The sequence below is a fragment of the Panicum virgatum genome, chromosome 8K (assembly GCF_016808335.1).
Source record: "Panicum virgatum strain AP13 chromosome 8K, P.virgatum_v5, whole genome shotgun sequence".
In the NCBI taxonomy this organism is placed as follows: Eukaryota; Viridiplantae; Streptophyta; class Magnoliopsida; order Poales; family Poaceae; genus Panicum; species Panicum virgatum.
The window spans coordinates 13,855,564-13,868,808 of NC_053143.1; the positions used below are offsets into that span (position 1 = coordinate 13,855,564).

The following is a 13,245-nucleotide window of genomic DNA, read 5'->3' on the forward strand; positions in this document are numbered from 1 at the left end:
TCTGGGCTGCTCAATTTCATCGACGGGTTGTGGTCGACCAGCGGTGAGGAACGCACATTTACATTGGCTGCTGCGGCTGGGAGGCATTCAACTGGCGACGTCTCCTTCCTCTGCGCTTGCGGCGGCAGCGCCGGCGTGGCCGCTGGCCTCCACGCGCCTGCCGGCCTCGGTGGCGGCGGCAGGGCAGGGGTGCCGCCTCCACGTGCGTGGCGGCCGGCGGCCCACCTCCCACTCGCGGCGACGGGCCCAGCGGCTTCCCACGGCGGCGACTCGGCTCCCAGCAGTCCCCAGCGGCGGGGCCGGCCTCTCCGGTCATCTATTCGGGCGAGCGGCGCGGGTGGCGAGCAGCGATTGCGAGATTGACAGGAGCGGCGTCAAAACGGAATGGCACGTGCGGGATTGGGCGCGGTCCCGTCGGATGAAAGCAGCCGGATGCCCAGCAGCCCTAGGATTCTCTTTCAACGACCCAGATTGACACCATGTCACGTTGTGACATGCTATAAGCATGTCGCCGAATCCGAGGAAAGTACGAGTTTTTTTTTGGGCACCTTTCGTGGACCTTAAATCAAGATCCAACGGTACCATCGTCATCTTCTTCTTTCTCCATAAATCGATCATCAGCTCTTCTTTCCCGCTTGCATTATCTTCTACTCGTGCTCAACCATCTTGTCTTATGGTACTTGATGGCTCTTACACAGTTACACACACTGCTGTGTCTGCCACCCTTACCCCAAACACATCAATTGCTTGGTTTTTGCACACCTCTGTCACCAACTCCACTTCTTGGTCACCGGCAGACGACGACAGCATTCACACACGCCGCCTAAAGCAGCTCTAAAGTTCAGGCACTTGAAATTTTGAGATGCCGTAACTAAAAGCAACATGGATAAGAAGATAATAGTGTGTACAATATTTTTTCGAAACCTCTGTCAATATATATATATATATATATATATATATATATAAAGCAAATATATATTACTAATACTTAATAGAGGAGAATAATATATATAGCCAATATAAAGTACTTATTACATGGATGCTTATATGTAATAATGTAAGTCATGCATCCAAACTCTACATTTTGCTGTTTACCATGAATGTATAAGATACCAGTGAAGGACACGTGGCCCTTGCGGATAATATATTAAGATCTTTATTTAATTTCCTGATGAATATGAGTAGTAGGATATATAGACGACACCGACACCATGATGGATCTTACTGAGGAGACCATGGCTTAGCGACCAGACACAGAGGTTTCTTCAACCGCACGGCCAATCCCCCCACCTCATCCATGTCGACCGTGGACGCCCCACCGGCCGGTAGCTCCCAGTCGAAGTGGCACAGCAGGCTCGTCAGCACCAGGTCGACGCTCGCCATGCCAAACCCAGCACCAGGGCACCCTCTCCGCCCGCCACCGAACGGCAAGAATGTGAAGTCCTGCCCCGCCGCCGCCGCCAGCGGCCCGCCATCGTCCCCAAACCACCGCTCCGGCAGGAACTCCTCGGCGCGCTCCCAGGTGGCGGGGTCCCGTGCGATGGCCCCGACGTCGATGATGACACGGGTGCGTGCCGGAACGTGGTAGCCGAGCAGCTCGGTGTCCTCGACCGTCTCCCGCAGCACGAGCGGCGACGGCATGTGCAGACGGAGCGTCTCCTTGAGCACCGGCTTGAGGCGGCGCAGCTTGCCGAGGTGGTCCTCGGTGATTTGCTGGTTGTCACCGCCGCCATGGATGGTGGTGCGTATCTCCTCTTGGAGCTTGCGCATCTCATCTGGATGGTTGATGAGCTCCGCCATTGCCCATTCCACAATGGAGGCGGTCGTAGACGAGCCGGCTAGGAACATATCCTGCACCGTACACGTATATATGTCACTATATATAGTCAATGCTCATAGAGCAAACCAGCATTTTATTTATCTATAAAAGGTTTTTATTACTGTATTATATTTTTTTCTAGCCGTTGATCTATGGAAAGTATTTACAAAAATTAAATTAAATTAGTATCCAGTCCCATTTTTTGGTACTTGGTCCCACATTTTGTAAGTATCAGATACTTTACTCTAGGTACTTCCTACCTTCACCACCGTATGATTTTATCAGATGGACGACTTCTATTTTTTCAATCATTGTAAATTTTCTCATAATATTTACCCATGTGTCAATTTTTTTTATTTCTCCTCACATCCACTTGTTATCTAGACCCACTACTGCATAGTAGGTTTCCATGTTCAACTTATTGCATGCATTAGGATAAGCTCTCATCTCTCTCCCTCTATCTCCCATCGACATTAGTAAAAATACTGACTAACTTAGCAATAAAATCATTGTTTTACCTGCTCTAAGTACGCAAATAATACTTGTCTGGTCGCATTGTCGTCCTCCATTAAGTCTGGCTTTCTATATAGACATGTTGTTTACTTTTATAATACTTCAGGAGCCATTTTATTTATAAATGAGTGTTTTTAGATAGCTCCACGAACGAAGTTTCTCAAAAATCTACTCTCGCATGAGGTGAGTGATAGATGGGCATAAAAATAGTAATTTCTTCCCTCTCCCATTTGTATCAGTGGGCCCACCACACGCGGAGGTCAAGTTTGCCCCAAGTTTATTTATGAATTGAGTTATTAGTTGTCCTAAGGCAATAGGATCGACACTATTCATCAAATCAAAAAGGAAGAAATTGTCAGTTCGTAAAGGGCCTGTAGCGTAGTGGTTACAAGAGCCTCAGTAGCACTTGAGGTTCTGAGTTCGACTCTCTCTGGGAGCGAATTTTCTAGGATTTAGGTTGTGTGCGTCTGTATTGTGTTTCTCAAAAATAAATAAAGCATATATTGCAAGATATATAACCGATGGATTTCTCACATCCCAGCCCTCCAAACAACTCAGGAAATAAAGGAATGTATTATGCTATGGGAACAGGTAGACGGTATCCGACAAGCAGAATCTAAATAATGCTGCTTTTTGCAAACTTTGTGGTGTTGACCCAGAGACACCGCCTTTACACCTTTGCAAAGACTGTCAATACTAAAAGCAAGAGTGTGGTCATTCGTGAAACAATGGCCGGGCTGGACCTCTCGGTGCTTGGGTCGGTGACAGGATCGTTACATGGCTGGCGGAAGTGTCAGACAAAAGTTGGTAAAGATCAAAAGAAAAAGTTCGACGGAATGATGATCTACTTTATTATGCTATGGGAACAGGTAGACGGTATCCGACTAGCAGAATCTAAATAACTAGGCGTATAGTCCACACATTTGCGCGGCTAGTATTAAAAATTCAAAAATTACATGTCGTTGTATTCTTACTTAAATGTTATACTATTTTTTACCATACATCATCCTGTTCATTATCGTAAATTATGTCTTATTGTTGATTAAAACAAGTGAACTATGATCTACCTATAATAACAATTTGATTTGTTGAGCTTTAATAATATTATGCAGATAATTTTTCTTATTTTCATTTTATTTTGATTGATTGTTGTTAGCTTTAGTTTTTATTAATAGTATATATTTGTAATTGATACATAGCTAAATGGTATTTTATATTTAATTTTTCATAATGACATTGGTGGGTGATTTTTAATTAGGCATAGGGGTATTTTAGGCTAATTTTTATCGTAATGGCAGTGGTGGGTAATTTTTATCTTTCTATTTTTCTCTGATTAATGTGGAAATTTTTAGACCTTGAGAGGGAACGTGGTGAGTCCATTTTTTATCTTTCTATTTTCTCCGATTAAGGTGGGAATTTTTAGACCTTAAGAGGGAACGTGGTGACTCCGTTTGTTGGCCAAATAATAATATAATAGATGCTGCTTTTTGCAAACTTTATGGTGTTGACCCGAGACACCACCTTTACACCTTTGCAAAGACTGTCAATACTAAAAGCAAGAGTGTGGTCATTCGTGAAACAATGGCTGGGATGGACCTCTCGGTGCTTGATTCTGGGTCGGTGACGGGATCGTTACATGGCTGGCGGAAGTGTCGGACAAAATTTGGTAAAGATCAAAAGAAAAAGTTCGACGGAATGGTGATCTACTTCTGGTGGAACATATGGAAGGAAAGGAACAGAGGAACTTTCCGGCAGAAAAGTTTACAGCAATGTCAAGTAGCTCTCCTCTGTAATGATGATATACAGCAAAATCAACTTGCAACAAGAACGACGGCAAGAGGACAAGAACGATGAGAGTAGACGACAGTGGGAATTTTCAGAGTGGTTCCCTTTTGTTCTTCTGTATTTTCAGTGTTTTCTATTTCCGAGTTGAGTTTTAGCCAAAACGCCGGTGTGACGCTGTAGTACCTTAGTAGTAGTCGTTAGTGTTTGTGGTCGGGCGGAGCTGCAGCTTGTCACGGGGTCCGCCGACCCCAATGAATTTTGTAAAATGCAATGGAAATCATTGTTTGACGGATATGACCCCGGTGAACTTGTGTCCTGGCTTCGCCTAGTAGACCTTTTTGTAAAACTTTTATTTCTCTTTTCCCTCGTCTAATAAAATCACGGCAAAGCTTTTGCCGTCCTTCTAAAAAATTGAGTTAGGTGGATTTTTTTACTTAGAGAACACGCCTTCACGTGCTCTGCGAGTTGGGTGGATATTTTTCTTAAGAGAACACGCCTTCGCAAATTGGTTGGATTTGAACAAAGATCCAGATGGTGTGATCATAAAAAAATAGTAGGGCTTCCGGCTTCGAACACTCGAGAAATATGATTTTGTATTTTAATTAGAAAGGTGTAAATTAAAAGATGTATTTTCAAACACGTGGAGCAATATGATTTTGTATTATTAGGGATAACTTGGGAAAATGAATTGAATTAAAGTACAGCTTGTGCAATTTTGCCCTGAAAATGTATATGGAAAAATGTCGCATGTTGTCTCTGACAATATGAGGAGTAAAATGATTTGAAGTTTAATCAAATGTATATGGAAAAATGTAAATAATTGTGATACCAAATAAGGAGTATCAAGATTAATTATGAAAAACATTTCTATAGTAAACTTATTTAGAGAAAAACATTGACGCTATTTTTTTATAAATTTGGCTGAACATAAAGTATGATTTGTTTCAAATTTAAAACTGTTTTCTTTTGCGACTGAGGGAGTATACACGTACTAGGACGATGGCCTTGACGGCTACCGTGTCAAACAGGATTCCTCCCGCCTCTTCCTCCTCCTTCGCATGCAGCAGCACGCTCACGAAGCTGCGGCGATTGTCGTCGTTGCCGTCGCCGCCTTCTCCCTCCCGCCGGCCTCCACGGCGCCGCGCATGGTGGTCTGCGATGCCCCGCTCGAGGAAGCCATCCAGCGCATCAAACGTCCTTGTTGCCTTGGCATGCACCCCCATCATCGAGTCCACCCACGCCAGCCACGGCACGACCTCGCCGAGCGTGCCCAAGCCCAGCAGCTCCTCGACGTCGACCAACAACTTCCTCAGAACCTTCCCTTCTCCGTCGAGCCCATGGCTGGAGTCGTCGTTGCCGAACGCGGCCCGCAGGAGGACGACGCTGGAGTAGACGACGAGGAGATGGCTCAGGTTCACGGCGGCGTCGTCGACGCCGGCGGCGCGGACGCGGTCGAGCAGGGCGGCGGTCTCCTGGTGGCGAACGCGGCGGAAGGAGAGCACGCAGCGCTGGCTGAGAAGGTGGAGCACGCAGACGCGTCGCGCCTGGCGCCAGTGCTCGCCGTAGGGAGCGAAGGCCATGTCACGCCCACAGAAAAGGCGCTCGACCATCGGCCCGCAGTATCGCCCCGCGAAGGCCACGTCTCGGGTCTTCATGGCCTCATGCGCCGCGGCCGCCGAGGAGGCCACCACGATGGGTACGCGGCCGAGCCGCAGGAGCGTGACCGGGCCGTGCGTTTCGGCCATCGCCCGGAGCGTCCGGTGGGGTAGCGACCCGACAAGAAGCGGCAGGTGGCCGACGAGAGGGAAGCCCGGCGGCGAGGGTGGCAAGCTCCTCCGTCCACCTCCATGGGAGAGAGTAGATTTTCTGCCGGTGGAGAAGAAGAACACGAGGGAGAGAAGGGCGATGGGCAGCAGTGCAAGAAACGGTGAGAGGTCCATGCTTGCAGCGGAAACTTTTCGTTCGTTCCCCTTTCGATCGGTGTTTGTGCCAATAAAATGGCAAACTTATCTACACAAGCCAACAAGCGTGGAGTGAACGGCAGAGTGGTGAGCGACAGATTTACTGTGGTCTTTTTGTCTCACTATCTCAGTGGCTTCACTTTGATGCGAACAAGTTGGTGTCTTTGGGTGGTCTTATTCGTCCGCGTATTTGGACAGCATGTATGTATCTCTATGTCTATTATTTCTAGCAAGTCCGTCAATCGAAATTCTAACCTGAATTTCAACAAATCAATCAAAATTCTAATCAGAATCGGAACAAATCAATCTGAATCCCAATAAAAAAACCGAACAATTAATAGCCCGTGCGATCACGGCAGGAGTTGTACATGGAGTTTTTATCAAAAAATTAGGAGTCTCGTGTAAATATAAGTAGTATTTATATATGGGAACATATCATGTACAAACCAACTTCTCTGTGCAAACTTCACGTACGCTATATGACAGTTAAAAATAAAAGATAATAAGGCGCAAGTATCTATATTAATCACATTCTATTTGTGTGAAAGACTCTTCCTTTGGACCTTTATATGGAATCCAATTCTATTTGTGTGAAAGACTTCCTTTGGACCAGATGCGTTTCACTTTTTTGTGGCCAACCCGATGGGATAGAACCCACGATAGATTGGAGAGGTGCCATCACTATTTTTGAAAAAATCGCAAGTGATAATATTACCCTTGGCAGTTGTTTAGCTCAAATATTTAGTCATGAGTAAGGAGGAGCCAAAGAAGCGTTCATGATCAATTCATGCGGTGTTTCATCCTGCTGATAGGATTTTGCAGTGGTTCTCATGGCTAAAACTTCTATTGATAATCCTTGAATGGACTATAATCCTTCCCCGAAGATTGAGCTGGAGAACTGGTTTTGTAATTTCATGTAGCTATTTCACTTCTTTTTGTTTTGGGACTGATGACTTGTAAACTGTAAATAACTTTTTCCAGTTCTTATAAGTAGAAAATGAAAATACCAGTAGGGGTCTTCCCTGCTGTCCGGTTCAAAAAAAAAAAAAAGAAGCATGGTATCCCAATGACATGATTAAGAACTTGTTGCTTTCTATGAAATCAGACGCTTTGAAATGCTGTTACAACAGGCTTTCCCAGCAAGGACAGGGAGCTATGTATGAAATCCAATTCCCTTTGAGTGGAACACTTGCTTTGGACCAGATGCCTTTTGCTTTTTCTGTGGCCAACCAGATAGGATAGAACCCATGATAGATCGGAGAGATGCTATCACTATTAACTTAAAACCACAGGTGATAATATTACCCCTAGTAGTTCTTCAGTTCAAACATTTAGTCAAGAGTAAGCAGCCAAAGAAGCGTTGATGATCAATTCATGCAGTATTTCATCCTGCGGATAGAATTTTTCAGTGGTTTTCATGGTCCTATCAACTTCAAGAGCCATTTTATTTATAAATGAGTGTTTTTAGATAGCTCCACGAACGAAGTTTCACAAAAATCTACTCTCACATGAGGTGAGTGATAGATGGGCATAAAAATAGTAATTTCTTCCCTCTCCCATTTGTATCAGTGGGCCCACCACACGCGGAGGTCAAGTTTGCCCCAAGTTTATTTATGAATTGAGTTATTAGTTGTCCTAAGGGAATAGGATCGACACTATTCATCAAATCAAAAAGGAAGAAATTGTCAGTTATTAGTTGTACATGGATATTTTATCAAAAAATTAGGAGTCTCGTGTAAATATAAGTAGTATTTATATATGGGAACAGATCATGTACAAACCAACCTCTCTGTACAAACTTCACGTACGCTATATGATAGTTAAAAATAAAATATAATAAGGAGCAAGTATCTATATTAATCACATTATAATAATAAATGCAGGTTTACGTGTTGTCGTCTATGGCTTGGGTTGGTGTGCTGTCCATAGCTTGATGCCGATTGTCAATGATCTCACTAGACGTGGGTAATCTGTTTTCCTGATGTCTCTCCTACCATCGTGAGCCAAGGTTATAGAGTAATTATAGTTCTGCTGGTTGGTCGCCGTCTTCAGTACTTCTTGTGGAGGATGACTCCACGGCTACCTTCTTGACTATATGGCTTGACGAAATGAAATAGCTCTCTCACCCGGTGTACTTCTGCTCTAGTTATGATAGAACAATAATTTTAATGTCACTGCTACAGAAAGTATTTGTAGAGACGGGTAATACAACATTTCTAGGTAGGGCGGGTACTGCACCCGCCTCTTCTTTTCACAAAATCTCTGAAAAAAATCTATCATATGTGTAAAGATAAAAATAAATAAATCATATCTTTTTCTCAAAACAAATGGAGCTCTAAATTAACATGTGCCAACCCTAGGTCGGTGTAGAATAGCATTCTACACCAGCATCCAACCGACCCAGTCCAACTGCCCCCGCTCGGCCCAGCTTGGCCACCCCGCCCCAGTTACCCCCTCGCCTAATTTCAAAAAGAAAATAGTTACCCCCTCGCCCCCTCCCCAGCCCCACCGCATCCAAATCCAAATTGCTACGGCGGGCAATAGGGTCTGGAGCGCGGTGGCCTCTGGGTGCGGCGACTGCGGCAGCAGCGTGGAGCGTGGCGCGGTGGTAGCGGCGGCGTGGAGCGTCATGGCATGGAGGTGGCTCAAAAGGCTCGAAATAAAGCTGCGGTGGCATGGAGCAGCGCGGGTGCGGAGGCTGCGATGGCGCAAGTTGCGGCGGCGTCGAGCAGTGGGACATGGAGGCTAGCTGTGGCTGCGGCGGCGTCGAGCGGCATGGCGCGGAGGCTCGTCGGCATCTTCGAGCAACTGGCGTGCAGGGGCTGTAGAGGTGCGTGACGCGCGGTCCCCGCCCACAACCTCCTAGGTCCGTGCGCCATGCCCGCAGCGGCCGTGAGTGGCGTCCAGAGGCTGCCTGACGCTCGCCGTCCTCCCCATTCCCGCGTCAGGTCCATGAGCAGCGGGCAGCGGCCGCTATGACCTCGAGCTGCGGGCGGACGCATAGGTCCCGTCCCCTGCGTGCCTAGCCCCCTTTTCCTGCGTGACCCCAACCAGCAGCATGAAAGATTCATTCTACGTGCACTACTCCGGTGAGCATAATTCCCTTCGCAATCCCCTAGATGATCCCGAATTGGTGCTCGTGTATCCGCAATTTTTTTATTGATATGTGTGTTCTAGGTGAGAAAAGTGGGAGCCCAGCTCAATTTACAAAATCGAGCGCACATTTTTTTTGGCAGTTACTAAATATTGATGCTTTAAATTGAGTAGTTAGGCCAGTAGTTTTTAATATGATTTAGATCACTAATTTGTTAGGTTTCGTAATTAGTCTAGTAAGTTTTTCGATTACTGAGCACCGAGTAGTTCTGGTAAGCATTTTCAATTCAGTAATTTGTTATTGCAAGCATATATAGTAGTTGTTTGATCCAGTAGCTTATCACTTTATTATTTCAGTAGTACAAAAATAGTTGTGTTAGCATCTACTAGTATCTGTAATTTTCAGTTATTACTAAACATTTGATGCACTGAGTTAGCATAGTAGTTCAGTAGTCAGTACTGAACTACTATATCAGATAACGAAATACTACTAGACTAGTGAACTAAATGAGATTGAATTGAGCTTAGTAACAAAAACTACTGAAACTAGAAGAAATTATTGAGCTCGTATAATTTTATATCCAGTAGCTCAACATAGTTTGAATAGGCTAATTACTGGACCATCTTAAGAATGCCCATTTTTTGTCAATAATTACTGAATATTTCGATGCTTTAAACTATGCCCATTGTTGGCTAGTTAGGCTAGTAGTTTTTGTTTGGAATTAGTATCAATGATTTTTAGGTTTTGTAGATAGTGATAGTATAGTATTTTTTATCACTAATACTTGATGATAAAGAACTGAACCTCAATTTGATAGGATATGGGGTCATCCTACCGCTCTTGTCTAAATTTAGCATTATTCCACGATTCCTATTTCAAATCCTATCTTTTAAGCCTAGTTTGGGTAGGTGGGGGGTACGGTACCTAGCCCATCCCTGGGGCTGTTTGGGATACTAGGCTCCAGAGATCAGAAAAATCAATTAAAATTCATTTAAAATAATAAAAATGATAAACTCATTGCTCAATAATTTAAAAGTAAGTTTCAAATATGAAGAGAATGCATTCTGTGATCATCCATATGCCATCAACAAATACAGATTTATTACATAAACTCCGATGATTGTGCATTGACCCTCAGAAATTTTTGTTTGTATCCAACCAAATTGTACATCACATCACTTCCAACTTATAAACACCAAGTCAAACTTCGTCACAAATTTTAAAATAAGCTCAAAATTTCGATCCAAAGTAACAGCTTGCCCATGACAATAGTGCTAGGTCACAAGCAGCTAGCATGTCAAGCAGACATACATAAACCTACCACCAAAAGTCTCCTCTCTCGGCATGAAGCCGGTACCTGCACATAGAAGAATATAGATATTGTCAACAACTTTGCTATGTTACTAGAAATCTACTAGGGAATTGGAGTGCATACCCTTGTAAAATTAAATTAGCAATCCAATCTATCAAGTTAAAAAAGGCTACAAGTAACTATAAATCAAGCGAACAAGATTGCTTTTACACCAAACACCCAAAAACCCCCAACCTTGTGATTAATCTAGCATCAAGCATATTGTTTCTTAGACCAAACATCAAGTGTAATGCCTTCCTCAACTACTGTTTCTAGGCTACACAAAATTAGAAATGCATAACTGATTGCTTCAGTTTTATACCATTCATTGCTCCCACTGAGCACTCTGCAAGTAACACAAATTGACATATGGCTTAATTTACATGATTACAAAAGCATTAGAAATTCAGGTGCAAGACCAAAACAAAATTTCATCCATTTTTTGACTTGGATTAATATACAGTGGTTGTACTCGTAAACAAACAAATGAAGAGGGAATTTTCTAACAAGAGTTGTCAATGAAATGAATTTTGCTACAACAGTCCAAAAAAGAAAATGCTGAGCCCAAGTGGCAGGTTGTAACTAAAAGGCGAAGATTCTTACAAGTTCCATTTTCTGCATAACTGGTTCTCCACCTGGAGCATCTGGATCACTGCATCAAAATGAGAACAGAGAAGAATCATCGCCTTTAGTCAATTCTGAGTAAAAAGAATAAATTTTCCAAATAAGCAGAGCTAATGATCATCATATTGTATATACTTGGGAAATTTTTTTCTTCAACCAAATAAGACTGACCTTTGGGTTTTTTTTGTGCCCACAAAGATTTGCCTATATTTCAAATTGAAATAGCTCATTATAATTTGCCTTCTGCTCATCATTTAGTTCTTCTATGGCATCCACAATGTCAATGCACTTCTGAACAGAATAGTCCTCTTCATGTTTCTTCTTCTCATTGAGCTCCTTCATAGTTTTTTCAAGCTGGTCTTTCCTGAAATCAATGTAGTCTCCAAGTCTTGTAGCCATTTGACTTTGCTTATGTTTCTTGCCACTGAAACCTTCCACATCCTCGAAAGTTTGATTTGTTGCAGCAGATTGAACTTTAGTGCTCCCTATGCCATCAAGACAAGAACCGAATGGATGACCAGAATTGAACGGATTTCTACTAGGTACTGTGTTATGGGTGCTTTGCTCTGACATACTTCTCTGAGGTGCAGGTTCAACTCGCTGCTCAGTTATCTGAGGTGTAGGCTCAACTCGGTGCTCTGTTCTTTGTGGATGTAAAATTTAAATCTCCTGTGGCAATACATCCTATTGTACATGTTCTTTTTAAATAAAGGATTATCCTATATGAAGGATTTAATACCTTCATACAATGATTCCAAGCTGTTAAATAAAGGAAAAGCCTTCTTGCAAAACTTGCCAAATTTAGCATTATCCTATTTGAACACAACAAAACATATATGATTAGTAGTTAGTAATCAGAATAGACACCTCAAGATTCCAAACTAAATCAACAAAACTTATTGTTTAGTACTTACTTTTATCAATTTCGCCCAAATTTGTGGTTCGGCGTTGAACATACCCAAAGTGTCATTCCAGCCGACTCCCACATCAGATGCTGATCCCTCCCACCCACACGAGATGAAAGTAAATTTTAGATCAAAGTCACAGGCGCACATCACATTCTGTGACAATGTTCCCTTCCTATTTCTTTAAGGAGCTGCTCTTTCTTCTGAAATGGTGATTCGGACATGAGTACCATCTATAGCACCAATGTAGTTCTGCATTAAAGTAAAAAAAGAAAACCAAGGAATGAGTGTTGGAACCATGTGTTGTGAAGTTGTGATTAGAGCAAATATTTAATACCTATTACTAGCCTGGAAGAAAGGCATATATCAAGGATCATAAGCAATCTTGACATGTGTCTGGTTTACATTTGGCAGCTTCACAAATCTATGAGTGAGAGCTGGAATTATATCAAAGACCTCCATAATTTTCCAATGTATTGTTTCTCCACTATGTTGGGATTTCTTTTTTAGCCTCTCGGTGCTAGCATTATGAGAGAGCATGAACATAAACATTCCTAACTGCTCCTCAATCTTAACACCACGAGTATCACGTAATAAATTCTCCACTCTGAGAAAATGTGCTACCGCCCTAAAAATATGAGACTCCATCCTAAATTCCACTTTGCACCACCTCTCATGACCTTCTAAAATTTCTTTGACCCTTTGTGCCCCAGATAGAGATGAGGTGTGCTCTTGCATCTTCTCGTCATACATACACAATTGAAGCGCAGGGACCATAACTAGAAATAGCTCGTCATCCTCTTCTTCCTCATCTAACATGAATCTTCTAACTTGATCCTCCCAAGAATCCATTTTCTACTATAGATATAATATTATTTATTAGTAAAATAGTGCTAGCTAGTTGTCATATGGAAACAACAACATATAAAAATTGAAACAACGGTCATCTGTTCAAACATGCTAGCTAGATAAATACTATTTGAAACCATAGTTATTAATGCATAAATACTAGACCATATCTTTTTTTGGCAAAGTTATTTGAAGGACAGTTCCAAATAAATAGGGAAAAGGAAGAAGATTAAACACGTGTCAGGTATGGAAGTAGGACATGTACCAGATAATTCTTATACCATGTCAATCTGATCAATCTCAATCAGAGCAAGAATCTCATATACACAATTAGAGCAATAATC

At 42.9% G+C, this 13,245-nt stretch overlaps 2 protein-coding genes across 4 annotated transcripts; both read right to left on the reverse strand.

Annotated features, from left to right (window-relative positions):
* Positions 1-978: 978 nt before the first annotated feature.
* LOC120644000 (cytochrome P450 71A1-like) lies at positions 979-6,230 on the reverse strand. Of its 3 annotated transcripts, XM_039920529.1 has the most exons (3): positions 5,110-6,227; positions 1,481-1,851; positions 979-1,443 (listed from the first exon to the last, which is right to left on the reverse strand). In XM_039920529.1, exons 1-3 carry the CDS (start codon positions 6,055-6,057, stop codon positions 1,359-1,361), a joined length of 1,404 nt encoding a protein of 467 aa, XP_039776463.1. In that variant the 5' UTR covers positions 6,058-6,227; the 3' UTR covers positions 979-1,358. The 3 variants fall into 3 exon arrangements, with proteins under 3 accessions (XP_039776463.1, XP_039776462.1, XP_039776461.1); XM_039920528.1 differs by having other exon boundaries at positions 979-1,851; positions 5,134-6,230; XM_039920527.1 differs by having other exon boundaries at positions 979-1,851; positions 5,110-6,226.
* Positions 6,231-12,310: 6,080 nt separating this feature from the next.
* LOC120646180 lies at positions 12,311-12,940 on the reverse strand. The gene has a single exon (XM_039922872.1). It carries the CDS (start codon positions 12,902-12,904, stop codon positions 12,419-12,421), a length of 486 nt encoding a protein of 161 aa, XP_039778806.1. The 5' UTR covers positions 12,905-12,940; the 3' UTR covers positions 12,311-12,418.
* Between the last annotated feature and the right edge of the window lie 305 nt (positions 12,941-13,245).

What these genes read in the sequence shown, in the direction of transcription:
- LOC120644000 (XM_039920527.1), bottom strand. Translation starts at nt 6,057, where the DNA reads ATGGACCTCTCACCGTTTCTTGCACTGCTGCCCATCGCCCTTCTCTCC. An exon ending in CCGTCAAGGCCATCGTCCTA is followed by an intron (nt 1,852 to 5,109) that starts GTACGTGTATAC and finishes TGTACGGTGCAG; the next exon opens with GATATGTTCCTAGCCGGCTC.
- LOC120646180 (XM_039922872.1), bottom strand. Translation starts at nt 12,904, where the DNA reads ATGGATTCTTGGGAGGATCAAGTTAGAAGATTCATGTTAGATGAGGAA.